The 15,806-nt window shown below is 42.5% G+C and overlaps 1 protein-coding gene and 1 long non-coding RNA gene across 2 annotated transcripts in view; one reads left to right on the top strand and one right to left on the bottom strand.

Moving 5' to 3' along the window:
• LOC149852263 (uncharacterized) overlaps window positions 1-15,806 on the top strand; it is a 46,003-nt gene that overhangs the window by 19,630 nt on the left and 10,567 nt on the right. The gene's annotated exons all lie outside the window — the stretch shown is intronic.
• The window catches only part of ALDH1A2 (aldehyde dehydrogenase 1 family member A2), a 76,992-nt gene continuing 68,544 nt past the window's right edge, over window positions 7,359-15,806 (bottom strand). The window contains exons 12-13 of the mRNA XM_090028756.1: window positions 15,505-15,579; window positions 7,359-9,478 (exon numbers count right to left, since the gene is read on the bottom strand). Coding sequence (XP_089884882.1) covers window positions 9,406-9,478; window positions 15,505-15,579 — 148 coding nt within the window. The 3' untranslated portion in view covers window positions 7,359-9,405. The remainder of the gene's footprint in view (window positions 9,479-15,504; window positions 15,580-15,806) is intronic.

Below are 15,806 nucleotides of genomic sequence, written 5' to 3' on the forward strand. Positions count from 1 at the left end.
GGGCTGTACTCAGCCCATGGGCCATTTTTTGCCTGCCTCTGAGCTACACTGTTCTCAGTGGTGGCAGATGACAGAACAAGTTGCAATGAGGGAAGTTAAATATTGGGAAGAAGTTTCTTAGTAGGAGGGTGGTAAAGTTCTGGAACAGGTTTCCCAGAGACGTAGTGGAATCTCCATCCTGGAAGTTTTTAAGACCCAGCTATGTCAAAGCCCTGGGTGGGATGATCTAGCTGGGGAAGGTCCTGCTGTGAGCAAGGGGTTGGACTAGATGATCTCCTGAGGTCCCTTTCAACCCTAATTTTCTATGTTTCTATGACTCTATGCATCTGTACCATCACCTTGTGAGTCCTGCACCACTACTGAGAAACAAGTCCCACCTATTCTCTTTTACTTTGGCTGTACCCAAGTCCAGTGACTAGGCAAAGGAGATGGTGCACCCCAGTGCTGCTCTTGGGGTCTGTGATTCAGGAGAGCCTGAGAGCAGTGTTGGGGCATATACTTCAACCTCTCTGAGCCTTCTGCTCTAATTGCAGAAGCATGAGAGTGAGCATGCAAGGCTTATTTCATGGGGGCATTCCTGGGCTTAGCAAGGAGGCAACAGAGATGTAGTGCCTTAGTGCCATGGTGTGGACAGTCTGAGAGGCAGACCTAATAATCTTGAGCATAATGCTGTGTGAACATGGCTATACTTCTTCTGGTTTCTGAGGTAGCATGTACAGAGAAACCTGGTGAGCTTCTGCTTGGGGCCACTTGGCACAGTAAGTTAGCCATGAAGACAGATTAACTTAGGGATCTAGGAAGTCAGTGGACAGAGCAGCACAAAGTACTTTACCTAGGCTAGAGAATAGACCCTTAAGAGCAGGGGTGTGCTTAAGAACATGCTGAAGTCCCTTCCTGAAGAGGGGCCGGTGTTCAGAGCCTGCAGTTCCCAGCCCTGCACTCGGAGGCAGTACTGCTTGGGAGACTTTAGAAGGGTGTCGTCTTGCATGGGCGGCTGGTGCCTGCTGAGTCTGGGCACCAGCAGGGCATGACTAGGGAGGGGTCCCCAGCAGCCAGCTGGCAGAGCCAATTTCAGGGAGGGCGCTAGTGCTCTCTGTATCCCCCTACCAGCCACAGTGCTTGCTTTCAGGGTGGGGGCACCAATGTTCTCAGGGGGGCATGTGCCTTCCCTATGCATCGCCTATGGTGTCTTGTGGTAAGAAAGGTCAAATTTTCATAATATGCTATGGAGGTGCCCATAAATTCTCTGATATCAAGGGCAGCTCCTGCTCCTTTTCTCAACAATGGAGATTTACTTGGTGAAAAATTTTTTCTTGGAAACCAGCTGCCAGAAAGGGAGGAGCTGTAGAGGGTCAGAGTCAGGGTCAAAGAGCCTGAGACCAGCCGCTGACAGAGTTTTTTGCTGCAGTGCACAGGCAGCCCCCAACACTGGAATGATCAGGCCCATGCAGGTTGGGAGGAGGATGCTATTTGGATGGGGGGGTCTAGGTAAGCATATGTGCAGAGAAATGTGAACTGCTCCCAAGTGTGATTGTCAGGCTACATATATACTGTATGTGGACAGAATTGATGAAGACTGTGAAAAGAATGTGGCTGACAAGTAACTGGTATTGCTGCACATAGGCAGTGTGATTATTCCCCCAGCTGTGATGGCCTGGGTTATGATCAAAGTATGCCACAAGGGTGTTCTTATGCATTATACAGAAAAGAGCATTATTTTACTTGGGTGCCCACAGTTAGATTCAGCCAGGACAAAAGAAATGTACTAGCCATGGTTCCCAATTTGTAATCTGTTTGGCAGGAGGTGTGTGTGTGTGTGTGTGTGTGTGTGGTTTCTTTCCATGCCATATTTCTGTTTTTTACTGGGTTCTGTACTGTTAGGCGTAAGTGCAAATGAATTGTGCGAGAAGCGATGTTTCTGTGACACCTTGGCCTAACTCAAAGCAGGAAGTCACAGAAACCTCCTGAGAAATGCTGCTTTTGCAGGAGTGCCACACCTGCCTGGCAGTCTCAGAAGGTTCAGATAGAGCAAACAAAGCCTGAGGAGGCTCCCGCTGCCACCTCTGCTGTCCTGTGGCTGAGTCCAGGGAATGCGCTTTCTTGTGCTTTTGTAGGGCAGGGGATTGTTCATGCTGCACAGAAATGTCTTTCTGGTTTCAATTTCTGTATGTGGTATGAACACAGCTGTGCACCTCTACAAACAGCAGGGAAAACCACATCAGAAATGAGTTCATGTAAGCACATTGGGTAAATAACACCACCAGGCATATCACAAGGGAAAAGGACAATGGCTAAGCAAGGTCATTAAAAATGGCCATATTTACCCATATGTGTGTATGAACACATGTGCATGTACAGTCTTGAATACTTTTAAAAGAGCTCAGACATAAATGTTAGAGGCCAAAACAGCTAGGTTTTAGATTCCTGCTTTGCTACATAGATAAATGGCCAAAGGAAACATTATCCAAACAGTTCCACTTCAAAGGCAAAACGATGAGCTTAGGGGAACTTGCGGTACGTTAAATCTGGCTAATAACCAAGTGAAAAGTGTAAAATATACATGTTTAGGAAGTAGGACACATGCCGTTCAAGACAGGCCTTTCCCATGCTCTCGGACCTGGCCAGCTTCATTTGATGTGCAAATGCATGATGTGTGATCTATCCTGGCAATGCGCTGCCTGCCAGCAGCACAAACATTTCACAAACACTTTTGGATTACTTCAGCAGCCTGCGCGACTTCTGCCCATTAAGAGTTTCTTACAGTGTGTCACTACTTTTATTACAAAAATCTAGGTTTATTTAGCAGCTCTCCTCCAGGCAACCTGAGCATGAGCCTCACCCTTAAAACAGCATCTTTTTGTATTTTTAATTAACAGCATCAGAGAAGGTTATGACAACATTCTGGGAAATGCATCAGTGATGCAATCTTCCTTTGTCTTTAGTCCGAGCAGAGAGGATTCTTGGGCATTACAGCTTAATGGCACCCAGGGCACAATCTCAGATCTCAAATAGATCACACACAGGAAATTTTTCCTGGCATTCAGATGAAATTTTTCATGTGCTTCACTATTCCTTTCCTTGTTTAGTTTTTGCCCCTTCAAATATTATTTTTGTGCCTGGGTTCTATGTCACCAGCGTTAGTTCTTGTACTCTTTTCCATAGGCTGGTCTCGCTCTCTCCTGTCCCCCTCAGTCACTTGGAGAAAGATGTTGGAGAAAATTCTAGATTCAGACTCAAAAGACCTTATTCTGGCTCAACCACTGAGCCGCTGTGTAACTTTAGGCAAGTCTCTGCTCTGTGGCCCCATTAGCACTTTCCCCCTCTTCTCTAGATAGACTGTAAGCTCTCTGGGATAAGTTTCATAGTTTCATGGTGCTTAGGGTCCGAGGGGACCTAAACAGATCATCAGGTCCGACCCCCTTCCCCAGGCAGGAATGAGTGCTGGGGTCATAACACCCCAGCCAAATATCTATCCAGCCTCCTTTTGAAGACTCCCAAGGTAGGAGAGAGCACCACCTCCCTTGGGAGCCCATTCCAGAGCCTGGCAGCCCTAACCATAAAGTAATGCCTCCTGATAGCCAGCCTGAACCTTCTTTCCAATTTGTGGCCATTATTCCTAGTAACCCCAAGTGGTGCCTGAGGGAACAGAGCCTCACCCAATTTCCACTGGTCCCCTCTGGTGAGGCTGTAAACAGCCACCAGATCCCCTCTCAGCCTTCCCTTCATAGGGCCTGACCCACTGCCCCTTAACCATGCAAGTGGCCCTCCTCTGGACCCTCTCAATGCTAGCCACATCCCTCTTGAAGTGCAGTGCCCAGAACTGGACGCAGTACTCCAACTGTGACCTGACCAATGTCACATAGAGGAGAAGGATCACCTCCCTGGACCTGCTTGTGATGCATCTGTAGATGCACAACAAGGTACGGTTAGCCTTACTGACCACGTCCTCGCATTGACGGCTCATGTCCATCCTGGAGTCAACAATGACTCCAAGATCCCTTTCTGCCACCATGTTCCCCAGCCTATAGGCGTGTTGCTGGTTCCTTCTCCCTAGATGCAGCACCATGCACTTGTCTGTGTTGTAGTCCACCTTATTCTCACCTGCCCACTTCTGCAACCCGTCTAGATCTAGCTGGATTCTGTCCCGCACCTCCAGCATGCCCACCTCGCCCCCACATCTTGGTGTCACCATCGAATTTGGACAGCGTGCTTCCCACACCCACATTCAGATTGCTGATGTTGAACAGTACAGGCCCCAGGACTCGGCCCTGGGGGACTCCACTTCCCACATCCCTCTAGGTTGAAAATGACCTGTCCACCACCACTCTCTGGGTGCAACCATCTAGCCAATTTGCCACCCACCTGACTGTGTAGGCATCAATGCCACAGTTGCCTAATTTTTTTATGAGAATGGGGTGAGAAACAGTGTCAAAGGCCTTCTTGAAGTCCAGGTAGACGACATCCACCTCAACACCCACATCTAAGGACTTTGTGACCTGGTCATAAAAGGAAACCAGGTTAGTCAGGCAGGACCTGCCCTCAATGAACCCATGTTGGTTGCCCCTGAGCATTACCTCCCCTGCTCGGCCCTTGCAGATGTGCTCCTTGATAATTTTCTCAAAGGTCTTCCCAAGGACCAAGGTAAGACTAACTGGCTTATAATTGCTGGGGTCCTCCTTTCTCCCCTTCTTGTAAATGGGGACACCACACTGGCCCTTTTCCAAACTTCTGGTGCCTGACCAGTGCCCCACAAGCACTCATGAAGCCGTGCCAGGGGCCCCACCAATTCCCTCAGCACCCTTGGGTGAAGAGCATCTGAACCTGCTAATTTAAACTTGTCCAGCCCCTCCAAAAGGTCCCTAACTAGGTCATCCCTGATCCTAGGCTTGGCGGTGCCTCCCCTGGATGCATCCATAATCCTAGTTGGGGAGATGTCCTGGTCCCTGTTTAGGAATATGGAGGCAAAGAATTTATTAAAGAGGTCAGCTTTTTTGTTTGCTGCAATCACTAGATTGCCAAGCCTGTCCTGTAGGGGGTCCCGTGCCTTCTTCTTACTCTCTATGTATTTGAAAAAGGACTTTTTGTTATCCGTAATACTGGTCATTAGCCCTAGCTCCACCTCTGCCTTCCTAACAGCCTCCCTGCAGTCATGAGCAACAGAGGTCTAATCCTCCTTGGTAATAGCCTCTTATGTGTATGTACAGCCTTCAACACAAGGGCCCATCAATTTTGATTGCAACATACTCTTTGAACTTGCCATCAGTTGGTAACTTACAGCTAATGTGATGCCTACACCTGAGTGCAGTATTACAAGTGTCATCATGCCAAAGTCCTACAGTGTCCTAAGGGAACTCCGCACACTAATGCCTCAGTATATGCAGTGCAGTGAAAGCTTTTTCACTCAGACTTTAAGGGAGGAAAGCAAAACTGTTTTCTCTGCAACAGTGCAGTATTAAAATTGTCCATACCATTTAAATAATATCAGGATACATTTAATGTGCATGAAACCCTACCTGCAGATTTGTGCCTGCTACAGCTCATACTTTCCTTCCAGCAGGGCCTGGAAACCAGAATTCTCTCCACATTCTCACTGGGCCTTTTAGACAGGAGCAGTTGTGCACTATTTTTGCTTGATGGTTACTTGTATGGGATTGGAAGGTACAGGCATACTGATTTATCATTTGTTAGCTTGGCTTGTTCTAATTGGGGCACACAGGGACTGGATCCTGCTTACACTGATGTTAAATGACAAAACTCCCACCAACTTTAGTAGGAGCAGGAACAGGCCCCACCGCCTTTATTTTTCTTTGTATATAGTATCAGTTGCTTGTGGTCAAGCAAGAAACTTGTAACCTGCTCAGGGCAGTGAGACTTCAGATTCCTGCTACAGTTAGCTGAACAGAATACCTGTCAATTTGGAGATACAGTGTAAACTGTTGATATCCAGATGAAGGTCCACTGGAAGGTGCCACCTCTGGGCATTTATAAATGGGCTCCAGGGGAGGGGGAGCGCTTTACTTAGAGTGGCTCTCAGAGTGGCTTTCTAATTATATAATCTCTCAGAGCCACTCTAGTTAAAGCAGCCAGAGTGTCTTTTGTATCAATAAACCTGTGCTTCAAAATGGTGGGGGGGCACTTTATCTAAAGCTTGCCAAAAAAGCTTTAGATAAAGCACCCCCACTGCCATTTTGAAGCATGAGACCCTGATACATGAGACGCTGGAGGCTGCTAGAACATGGCAAGTCTAGCAGACTTAATTAATTGATTGAGTCTGTTCAATTAATTGAGTCTGCTTTGATGCACTATAACTACAGCACTGTAGTTACAGTGTGTCGAAGCAGCCTCCATGCTTGTGTATAGGCACCCTGTTACTAGTTAAAGGAAGTAGAAACAAGGTCCTGCTATACTTACTTAATACATTCCCGATTTCTAAGGCTTTTCAATAAGATTTTCAATAACAAAGTCTCTTTCTTATATAATACAACTTAACTGCAATTCTAAAAGAAGAATTACTTCATCAGCATTTCCTCTTTTTTTCTAATCCAGCTAGGTTCCCATGAGTTGGTTAAATAAATAACATTTCTCAAGTATTTAGGATAAAGCCTATGTATTGGTTATAGAACAAACTAAGGTAACATTAACTACTCTATCATCACAATAGGAACATTTCCCAAAGATGAACACTGTTCTTCTCAATAAAAAATATCTGTGAAATTTAAGGGACTCCTTAGTTGTACTCCTTGTTGAATAAACAGACAAACAGCCTGATTTTTCAACTTTAGGATTTAGAGACTAAAGGCCTGTAAAATATCAGTCCATAAATTATCTTGGTGTTAATTTAATCATCTCTGTGACTCATCTGGTGAGGAAAGAAAAGTCATCATCATTTTTTTAAACTTTATCCAAAACTCAAGCTGCGATGCAACAGTTTGTGAGGATGCCCCACTGGTTCAAATGATTTCAGACATTCACTGATAGCTAAATGTTATGACCACAGAGGGCGAGGATGAACTTTGGCTGTGACCTGGATCTGCAATTCACAGTTTTTTTTCCATACAGCTGCAATAATATTCCAAAAAACATAATTGGCCTTTTACTTCATTCACTTTTGCAAATGAAAATAAAGCTACTGTGAGAGCAGCTCCTTCAATAATGTAATAAGTTTTTCTTCTAGCCTCTTCAACAACAAAGAACTCTCACAAGCTGCAAAGTCTTTCTCTAAACCTTTTTAATGGAAAAACTTCATAGAAAATATTTCATATCCTTTTACTTTTTAATAACATATAACTATATACATGATTAAAAACTGGAACAAAAACTGAAGAGTTCGGGAAAAAATGTTGAATACGTGTGGTTGGTACATTAAAAAGATTTTTCAGAAACTCATGTACATCAAAAGCAGCTACAGTGACAAAGCTGAAAAATGGCAGTTGTATATTATTTACCTGAATTTATTTGAAGTACACAGAGACATACAAAACCACACAAAAATAATACAGAAGAGTACACAGTATAAATGCTTATTGCTAGCACAGAAGGTATTTTTTAAGACTAAATAGCAAAAAAGAAATAAAAAAATCTCCTTTTCACATTTTATATTGCAGTTAGAACGTTAACTAATTTGTCATTTGCTGTATTTTTCTTTCATTCTGACATACTACAGCAGGAGTACATGACATTCACATTTAACAGCTCAGGAATACTTTGTTATTTTGTTTCATCTCCATGTTTGTGAATGTTTTGTCATTTATTAATCATGTATACATATTGCTTTAAACACACACGAAGAACTGACATGAGTTATAAATACAAAACGCTTGTGAGGCTCAACACTGCAAGGTGCTGAGAGCACTCTAAAGGCCCTGATCCAACAAAACGTTTAAGGATATTTAACTTCAAATACACGAGTAATCCCTCTGAAGATGACAAGTCAAAAAAGGTGAGCACATTCCAAACAGTGTGTTGAATTAGGCCTAGAGTGCTCAGCACCTTGAAGTACGGAGCATATGGTTAGAAAGCAGAAACTGATAAACACATGAGGCTATAATTCTGTCCTTACACTCCGTGTAATATAGGTACAGTAGACTATTTGCTTCACTTTTAAATAAATGTTCTTATTCTAAATTAACAAAACAAAAAGCAAGCAAGCAAACAAATGAGAAACTGGAGACTGAGTAAAGTCTGCAGCTGGAAAGAAGAAAAGACTGCAGAAGGGGGAGCAGGAGGGATTCCATAGGCAGGGACTGGTGTGACACTGTATTGTAAAAGTCTCACTCTTCAACAGGCCTGCTCTTGTTTTGGTGCTGTGTTAGAACAAGAGTGGGCATAACGAAAAAGTACAGTAGCAGCAATTAAGCTCTCCTTGGGCTTGCAAGCATGGGGAGGACAGCAAGCCTTCTTTTCATAAGAAAACATAAAATCAAGCAAACTCGCCTGTCAGGAAGGTTTTTGCCAAGTTCTTCCAACATTAATGAATACATGTCACAATTTCCCAGCTGGCTAAAGTAGAAACATCTGCTGTAATCACGAGCGGGTTGCTGGCTGAGGATCCTGCAGAGTCTGTCTATGCAGATATTTCATTAAAAATAAAAGCTAGGCAAATAATAAAAGCTAAAATACTTCTGTAAAGCCTTTGGGATCCCTTTCCACCATCCTCAACACCTCCCCCCACCATGCTCTTTTGGCAGGCAGGTAAAAAACATTTCTGAACATTCTAAGTGAGGGATGATTTTATATAGAAGAGATATAAAACATTTATTAGGATAAGCTGTGAAAAATCAGAAGGCTTGTGTGTTCAACAGAAACCAAATCTCACTGATAAGTATCCTTTCAGATTGCTATAAACTATATAAAAATGTAGCTCCCCCCAGCCTGACCCCTTCACAATATCATGCTAGTTGGAAAGTTGCCAGCGTACCAATATTGGCTGGCTCTAATTCAAAATATTTCATTTTTGGCTTTTAACGAACAGCCATAAGACTTGGTAAATTGCTCACTGCTAGAACTGTGGCCCCAAAGTCCCATATAGAATAAAAATATCAGCCAAGGCTGCCCTATTTGAGAAGGTGATTTTAAAACAACTTGCCTTTTTTATAGAGAAAAGAGTGTGCGTGTATTTGGGTGTGTAACAGTTTTGTAACTGGAACACTTCTTATGTAGTTCCTAGTTTTTGATCACTATTTTAGCTCTTGGCATATGATTAAGGGAAAAATGTTCTCAGTGGAGTGCTATGAAACCACACAAAGATATTTTGCATTATTTATGCAATTATGTGCCTGTTATATATGTTGTATCTTAATTTCTTAAATATATACTGTGTAATGCTTTTATTCCTGAGTGCTGGTCCCCAAAGGAATACAAAGGGTGGCATCATGTGCTGTCCTGCACAACATGGTGTTTGTCTTCTTAGGAATTCTTTTGAGGAATCTTTATCGTCACAGTTTTAATTTCAGAATATTCTCTCAGTCCACATTCACCCCTAGAAAATGAAATTGTAGCTTATCAGCACATGACCATATATTAATTTTTTTATGTATCCATAATATAAAGCAGATGAAATCATGATGCATAACTTACAGGCACAGGCACAGGCAGGTTATTATACTACATACCTTTATGCTTAATTAAGGATCTTTCTAAAAAAACCCTGAATTTCAAGTTCTAGTTTGGGACACACAGAGATGTGTTTGGTAGTAGGAGGTGGAGCCACTGTACAGTCCAATCTAGGACTGCAGCAGTAACATGAATCAAGGCCTTCAGCCTTGCCAGGGCTTGGAAGAACATTTGAGTGCTAAGAGGTAATATTTCAGCAGCACAATTAGCCCCCAGGTTCCCACTTTAGAAAGAAAGGCCAGCAACTGAATGCCATGGAAATCAAACATCCCTAAACTAGATATGCACTTGCTCCCTTACCTGCCCTTCTCTTTTCTATGACTGGTTTCTGCCCAATATTTGGGGAAGGCAGGTAGCATCAGTTACACAGGATGGGGTGAAGGTATATCAAGCAGCAGGAACTTAGGGCATTAGCACCTACTCAGATGAAGTGTTCAAGCTGCTCAGACTCCCATAACTAGAAATGCTTCTTTAGACCTGGCAAAGTGAGACCCAGCAGACCATATAATCCTGGAGTAAAGCACTTTCTAAATCTCATCCACTAAGATTTGGTTCTGCTTTGGATAAATGATAGTAAAATTTGGCACCATCCTGGCTCTTGGTAGTTATTTCTGAAATTAGGTCTGTCCCATGTCTTCCCTGGGACAATTCTTTGGAGCCAGCAGTGTGACTCTTCACTCCTTTTCTCTAACAAGCATCTTTTTAAATTTCCTCTGCATATATTTGGAGTGATTGGCAAGTTAGTATTTGATATGTATATTATAATAGTGCTTAGAAGCTGTAGTCAGGGATTGGGGTTCTAGTATGCAGGGTACCTTACATGTATAAAACAAAAGACAGTTCCTGCCATGAATGCATGAATGGAGTATCTCTTCAGTCTAGCAAATTGTGGTACTAGCATTTTCCCACCCATTTGTAGAGGCATTTGTTTCTTGTTTAGAAATTCTCCAGCAAGACTCTATACTTAGTACAGCTTCCTTATTTGTGTGAAGAAAAGCTGGAGAATTCCTGCCAGTGGACCTCATATTAGTGTGTTGGTACTTTGTGCTGCCATCTTTCTATATCCAGCTATGCAGAATATGCACCATTACAAATATTCTGGGGGCATGTCTACATGTTTATTAATGTACCATAGGCACTGCGCATTACGTTTAGTACTTGGTTAACCAAGTACTAAATCAATACACAGTAATTCATGCTACTACGTGGTACTGCCGACACATGAGTTTTCAGTGGTGCTTACTGTTCAGTAGCCTAATGCTACTGTGCAGTAGCATATTAGCATCACTTTTTGCCTAGCATGCTACTGTGCCGTGTTATTAGGCTCCTGTGCAGTTAGCGTCTCATGTAGACATGCTTACAACGGACTCTCCTGAACACCCTTTCAGAATTGGGTGAGGTTGCCCTCTTTAAACCTCTGGGTCTGTGCCTAATGCTGCATAGCGTGTTTAGAATTTACTTCCAAAGCACAGAGTTTACATAGAAAGTTCTTCCCAGTGCAACCCCTCTAATCTCCTCTTGGAGCATTAATTCATTTGATGAAATGTTAATATTCATCAGGCCATTCTACTCCACCTACAGTTCTGAACCCTTTCCAGGATACCTGTTGGCACAGTAAACTTTACACCTGATTTAGCCAGCTAATATTTCACTCAGTTAGCCTGATGTTCCAGTAGGCAGCATATCAATTACTAGAAGCTAAGTATAGACAAGGAAAGGCACTCTTGAAGATTTTTTACAATAAAAGTTTGAATTGTACAAATCCCCACAACCTTCAGTGGAAAGTCTCAGGTTTGTCTTCCAAAGAATGACCAAACCAGTTAATTAATCAAACTTGGCTGAGCCACAGAACCATGGTTCACTCGAGGCTGTCACAGAGCTGTGTGGAGCCTAGGCACTAATGCTAATAAGTCTCTTTGTGTGAAAGTTTCTGTTTGATTCAGGGCTGAAACTTGGCTCCAAACACCTGTTGGACACATTTTTGTGAGTCAATAGTTAACCCAGCCAGGGTAGAATACAGCGCCTTTATGTACTTGCCAGCTATCAGCTGGTGTCTTGTCCTAGTCTGGCAAACATAGTTAGACATATCTATGGTCAACTTTTTTTCAATAATAGGGGCCTTAAACACATTTTCTATTTTAAACTGCAAGAGGTAGGTAAATGTGAGATGCTGTGAAGCTACTAGGGGTGCGCAAAGCTGGCCCTATTGGATTTGGATTCAGCCCGAATCAGGGACAGTGATTTGACTCATAGATTCAGATCACTGTCCCTGATTAGATTCAGCCAAATCCGAATCTGAAGATTCGATGCTGATTCGGAGAATCAGCAATTCCAACGTAGACACAACTTTAAAATTTTTTTCTACATACCTCGAGGTACCAGCATGGCTTGTGATTGCTGCAATGCTGGGGCAGATGGACCGACCCACAGTGTGGGAGGGCTTCCATGTGTTCAGTGGTGAACCCAGAAGTGGCCTGGAAGTACTTCCGGTCCACTTCCAGGTCTGCCGGGGAGTGCACAGGGCCCCCCCCCCAGTTTAGCAATCAGCCACGGGGGGGACCCTGGGTGCCCCCCCAGACCCAGGAGGCACCAGTTGCCAAGCTGGGGTGGGGGCATGGGGGCCACCCCATGTGCTCCCCAGTGGACCCGGAAGTGCTTCTGGTCCACTTCCTGGTCTGCTGCTGAGCAAGCTGGGGAGCTCCCTGCACTTCTGTGGGACACTCCATCTGCCCCAGCATCACAGCGTTCAGGTATGTAGAAAAAATATTTAAAGTATGTCAGTGCCTGAATCGCTGAATCTTTCCAAATCTTTCTGAATCTCTCCAAATCAATTTGGAGGGTTTCAATTTGATTTGGAGAAATTAAAGAGTCTGCTGATTTGATTCAGATTTGGCATCTCAGCCACCAAAACTTTGCACAGCCTAGAAGGTACTTGCTAATAGATTCTCTCTTTTATAAGCCAATCACTATGTCTGATACAGCCTAAGTAATCACAGAAGTAAGACTCCTAATGGCAGTGTTTGCAAGAGCATGAGAAAGCTGTCATAATGTTGCTGTTGAACAGGTAGTTTGGTTATTCCAGACACACCGTTTTCTGAAGTAGATAGATAATTGCATGTGCAGACATAGGGCTAGGTAGTCCCTACAATGTACTACTGCCCTACAGAGAAGCAGGGGGCAGTATGGATGCCCTACTGCAGGGGTGGCCAACCTGTGCCACATATAGTGTAGGTAGGCTCTGTTTGTAGCATGTAACAGATCAGGCTGCAAAGCAGAAGGCAGAGATCAGGCAGGGAGCACAAGGCCAAAAGCAGAAAGCAGACCAGGAGATTGGGCAGAGTGCTCAGAGTATGGAACAGACCGTGGAGCAGCAGACCATGCAGAGGAATGGGATCAGAGTAGAACTTGGGGAGGATATGGGGCTAATTTGTGCCATGCCTGCCAAAGAGTTTGTCATCACTGTCCTACTTCATGGCCACATTACACCTAATTTGACTTCTGTTCTTGGACCAGGAAGAGAACAGTGGCTGCACACCTGAGAAGGAGACTATGGATAAAGGATAGACATAGCCATTCCCTTGAGTAGGGCAGGAATAAGCTGCACTTCCATACGGACTGAATTAATTTAATATCCAGCCTCCTCAGCTTAAGAAAAAAAGATGATCAAGGTTAAGAATGTGACTTGGAGTCAGTGCTATGTTTTCCTGAGCTGTTTCTGAGCAGTGCAACTGTATACACTCTACCTTATAACACAAGCCCAAGCTGAAAGTTTTACTGCTTTGAAAGCTTTACATGGCAGTAAATGGTGGGCATAAAGCAAAACTGAATTTTGCAGGAGACTGGACTCAGACCAGAACCTGTCTTTGGGACATTTCTAATTTAAAATGGCTACATGTAGTTCACCTGATCCTCTTTAACAAGGGGTCACTTCAACATCTTTGGAGCTGATTCTCCATTGTTTTGCATCTTGACTAGTCACAAACTTTGGTGTGAAGTGACTGTGAAACTGGGGTAACAGGCCTCAATTCTTGATTTTTTTCAAAAGGATATTAAATGCAAAAACACATCAAGCCACTGTTACTGTAAATATTAAGGCAACACAGCTAGGACCTCTTGTTCTACTCCTGTTTTTCTAATGCACGTCTGTAGCTCACTACTGTTTCAGCTGGAAAATGTATTCCTTAAAGCACCAGGATGTATTGTCCATGTTTACTTGACACTGCATATTTGTGTGTGTATGTGAATGGATAGACCCAGAAAGAAAAAAAGAGGGAGAAACAGAATTCATGATGGACTATAACTGATCAAAGAGATTCTTATGTGAGCAGAATGATCCTTCAGAAGAGAGTTAACAGGTATCATCCTGGGGGAGATATTATCATCAAACCCAAACATTAATTATAAGGGAGAGATTTTCAAAGGTGCAAAAGGGAATCATGTGTCTAACTCTCATTGATTTTCAATGAGAGTTCAGTGCCAACTTTTCTCTGTGCCTCTGAAAAATCAAAACTTGCATACACTTAATTTTTTACAATACAGATAGCCAAGAAGGTCACCCTTATGAATTCTGTTACTATGTAATCTGTCAAGATCAGTATTTTTAGAATATTTTCACGATGATAAGAATTAGATGGGCTGAAATATTTTAGCTCACCTCATAACTCATGAATGTAAGGAATGATTTATATAAAGTGATACTTAATGAGGGAAAATATTTCCAATTGTAAAGAGCCTATTTTATGGTTCAAGTTTTATATGTCACATATCTTTAGTTTTAAGGAGTTTATTTGGATTTTACTGCTGAGTTTGTAGTCAGCCATAAAATACTTTGAAGACCTAAGCTGGACTTCAGCAGTACATATACCCCCTACACAGAGGTGAACCTTACCTTTTAAGCATGTATATTAAAAATACATAATCAGATATGGTACTTACACTATTGATAAAATAAAACTTGTGATTTCCATGAGGACTAAGTATTAGTAGGGCTTTAATTTAGTTACAGTTACAGTAGGAAGAGGATTAAAGGTGGGGTTCCATTCCAAAAGATCAGACATTTACTTCCAGTTGGAATAGGAAAGAAGGCAAAAATACTCTGGAATAGAAGGTGAATTTTTTAAAGGAGTGTAAATACGGTTGTCTCTCTTTATCAAGGCCTGATTTCATTTAAACATGTTGTTAAATGTAGAAGAGATAAATAGCACTTTAATTAAATACAGATATTGCAAAATGTGGCAAACAATAAAAGCAGGAAAAAATACTCAGAGCTTCAATTAAGGAGGCAAAACTGGGGCAGATAAACAACAAACGATGGCTCACCTTGGAAAACTGCTGGTTAATACATCTGAGGACAGATCTCATGAAACACACAGTTTGGGTGCATCTACATGTGCAATTAATGTGACTAAATAAACTCTGGCACAATTTGAGCCAGAATAAACTAACCCAAATGTCACTACCTACATGTGCATTTAACCGCAGAAATTTACTCCGCCATTGGATAGTCTGAAGGAACTATCTGATGAGGCAGTAAATTAGTCTACACTAGCCTAATTGCTGTGTAAGTGCACAGCAAATTAGTCTACTATGCAGTAAAGCACACATATAGATGTGTCCTTTTGGTATGAACAGATGCTTTCAATCCATTCAGGAATGAGAAGCCAGTTCCATTAATTCACCCTCCTGTTCCAAAAATCCTCACAGGAAAATAGCAGTGCCATAGAAATCTAATACATACCCAATTCAGAACAGCTACCAATTATCTTATACCATATTCCCCCCTCTGTGCCATCAGAGTATCTTCATATGTCATTTGGAGTCTAAGAATGTCTTAACTTGTATCGGCTTGTATATCTGGGAAAAAGTTAAGAATGTTACAAACCTGATACTTACATTTCTCTCCCATTGCCAGACATTTTATACCCTCCAAAAGGACTCTGGGCATTTAAGGCATTGTAACAATTTATCCTGCCAAAAGAAAGTAAATTTGGGTGCATTGTCAGACATATATTTGGGAAATCCAACAGATACAATTTGAACTCAGACAGAAATTACTATACTTTAATTTGCAGTAACATATTCCTAACATAATAAAAGATATTAAATCAATGTATACCTTAAAGCTTAATCATGAAGAGAGCAGGATTGGGCCCTTGGGAGACCAAAGGAAGGAGTTAAATAGCTTGGATTCAGTG

This window comes from Crocodylus siamensis, chromosome 15, assembly GCF_052110815.1.
Source record: "Crocodylus siamensis isolate JL-2025a chromosome 15, ASM5211081v1, whole genome shotgun sequence".
Lineage (NCBI taxonomy): Eukaryota > Metazoa > Chordata > Crocodylia > Crocodylidae > Crocodylus > Crocodylus siamensis.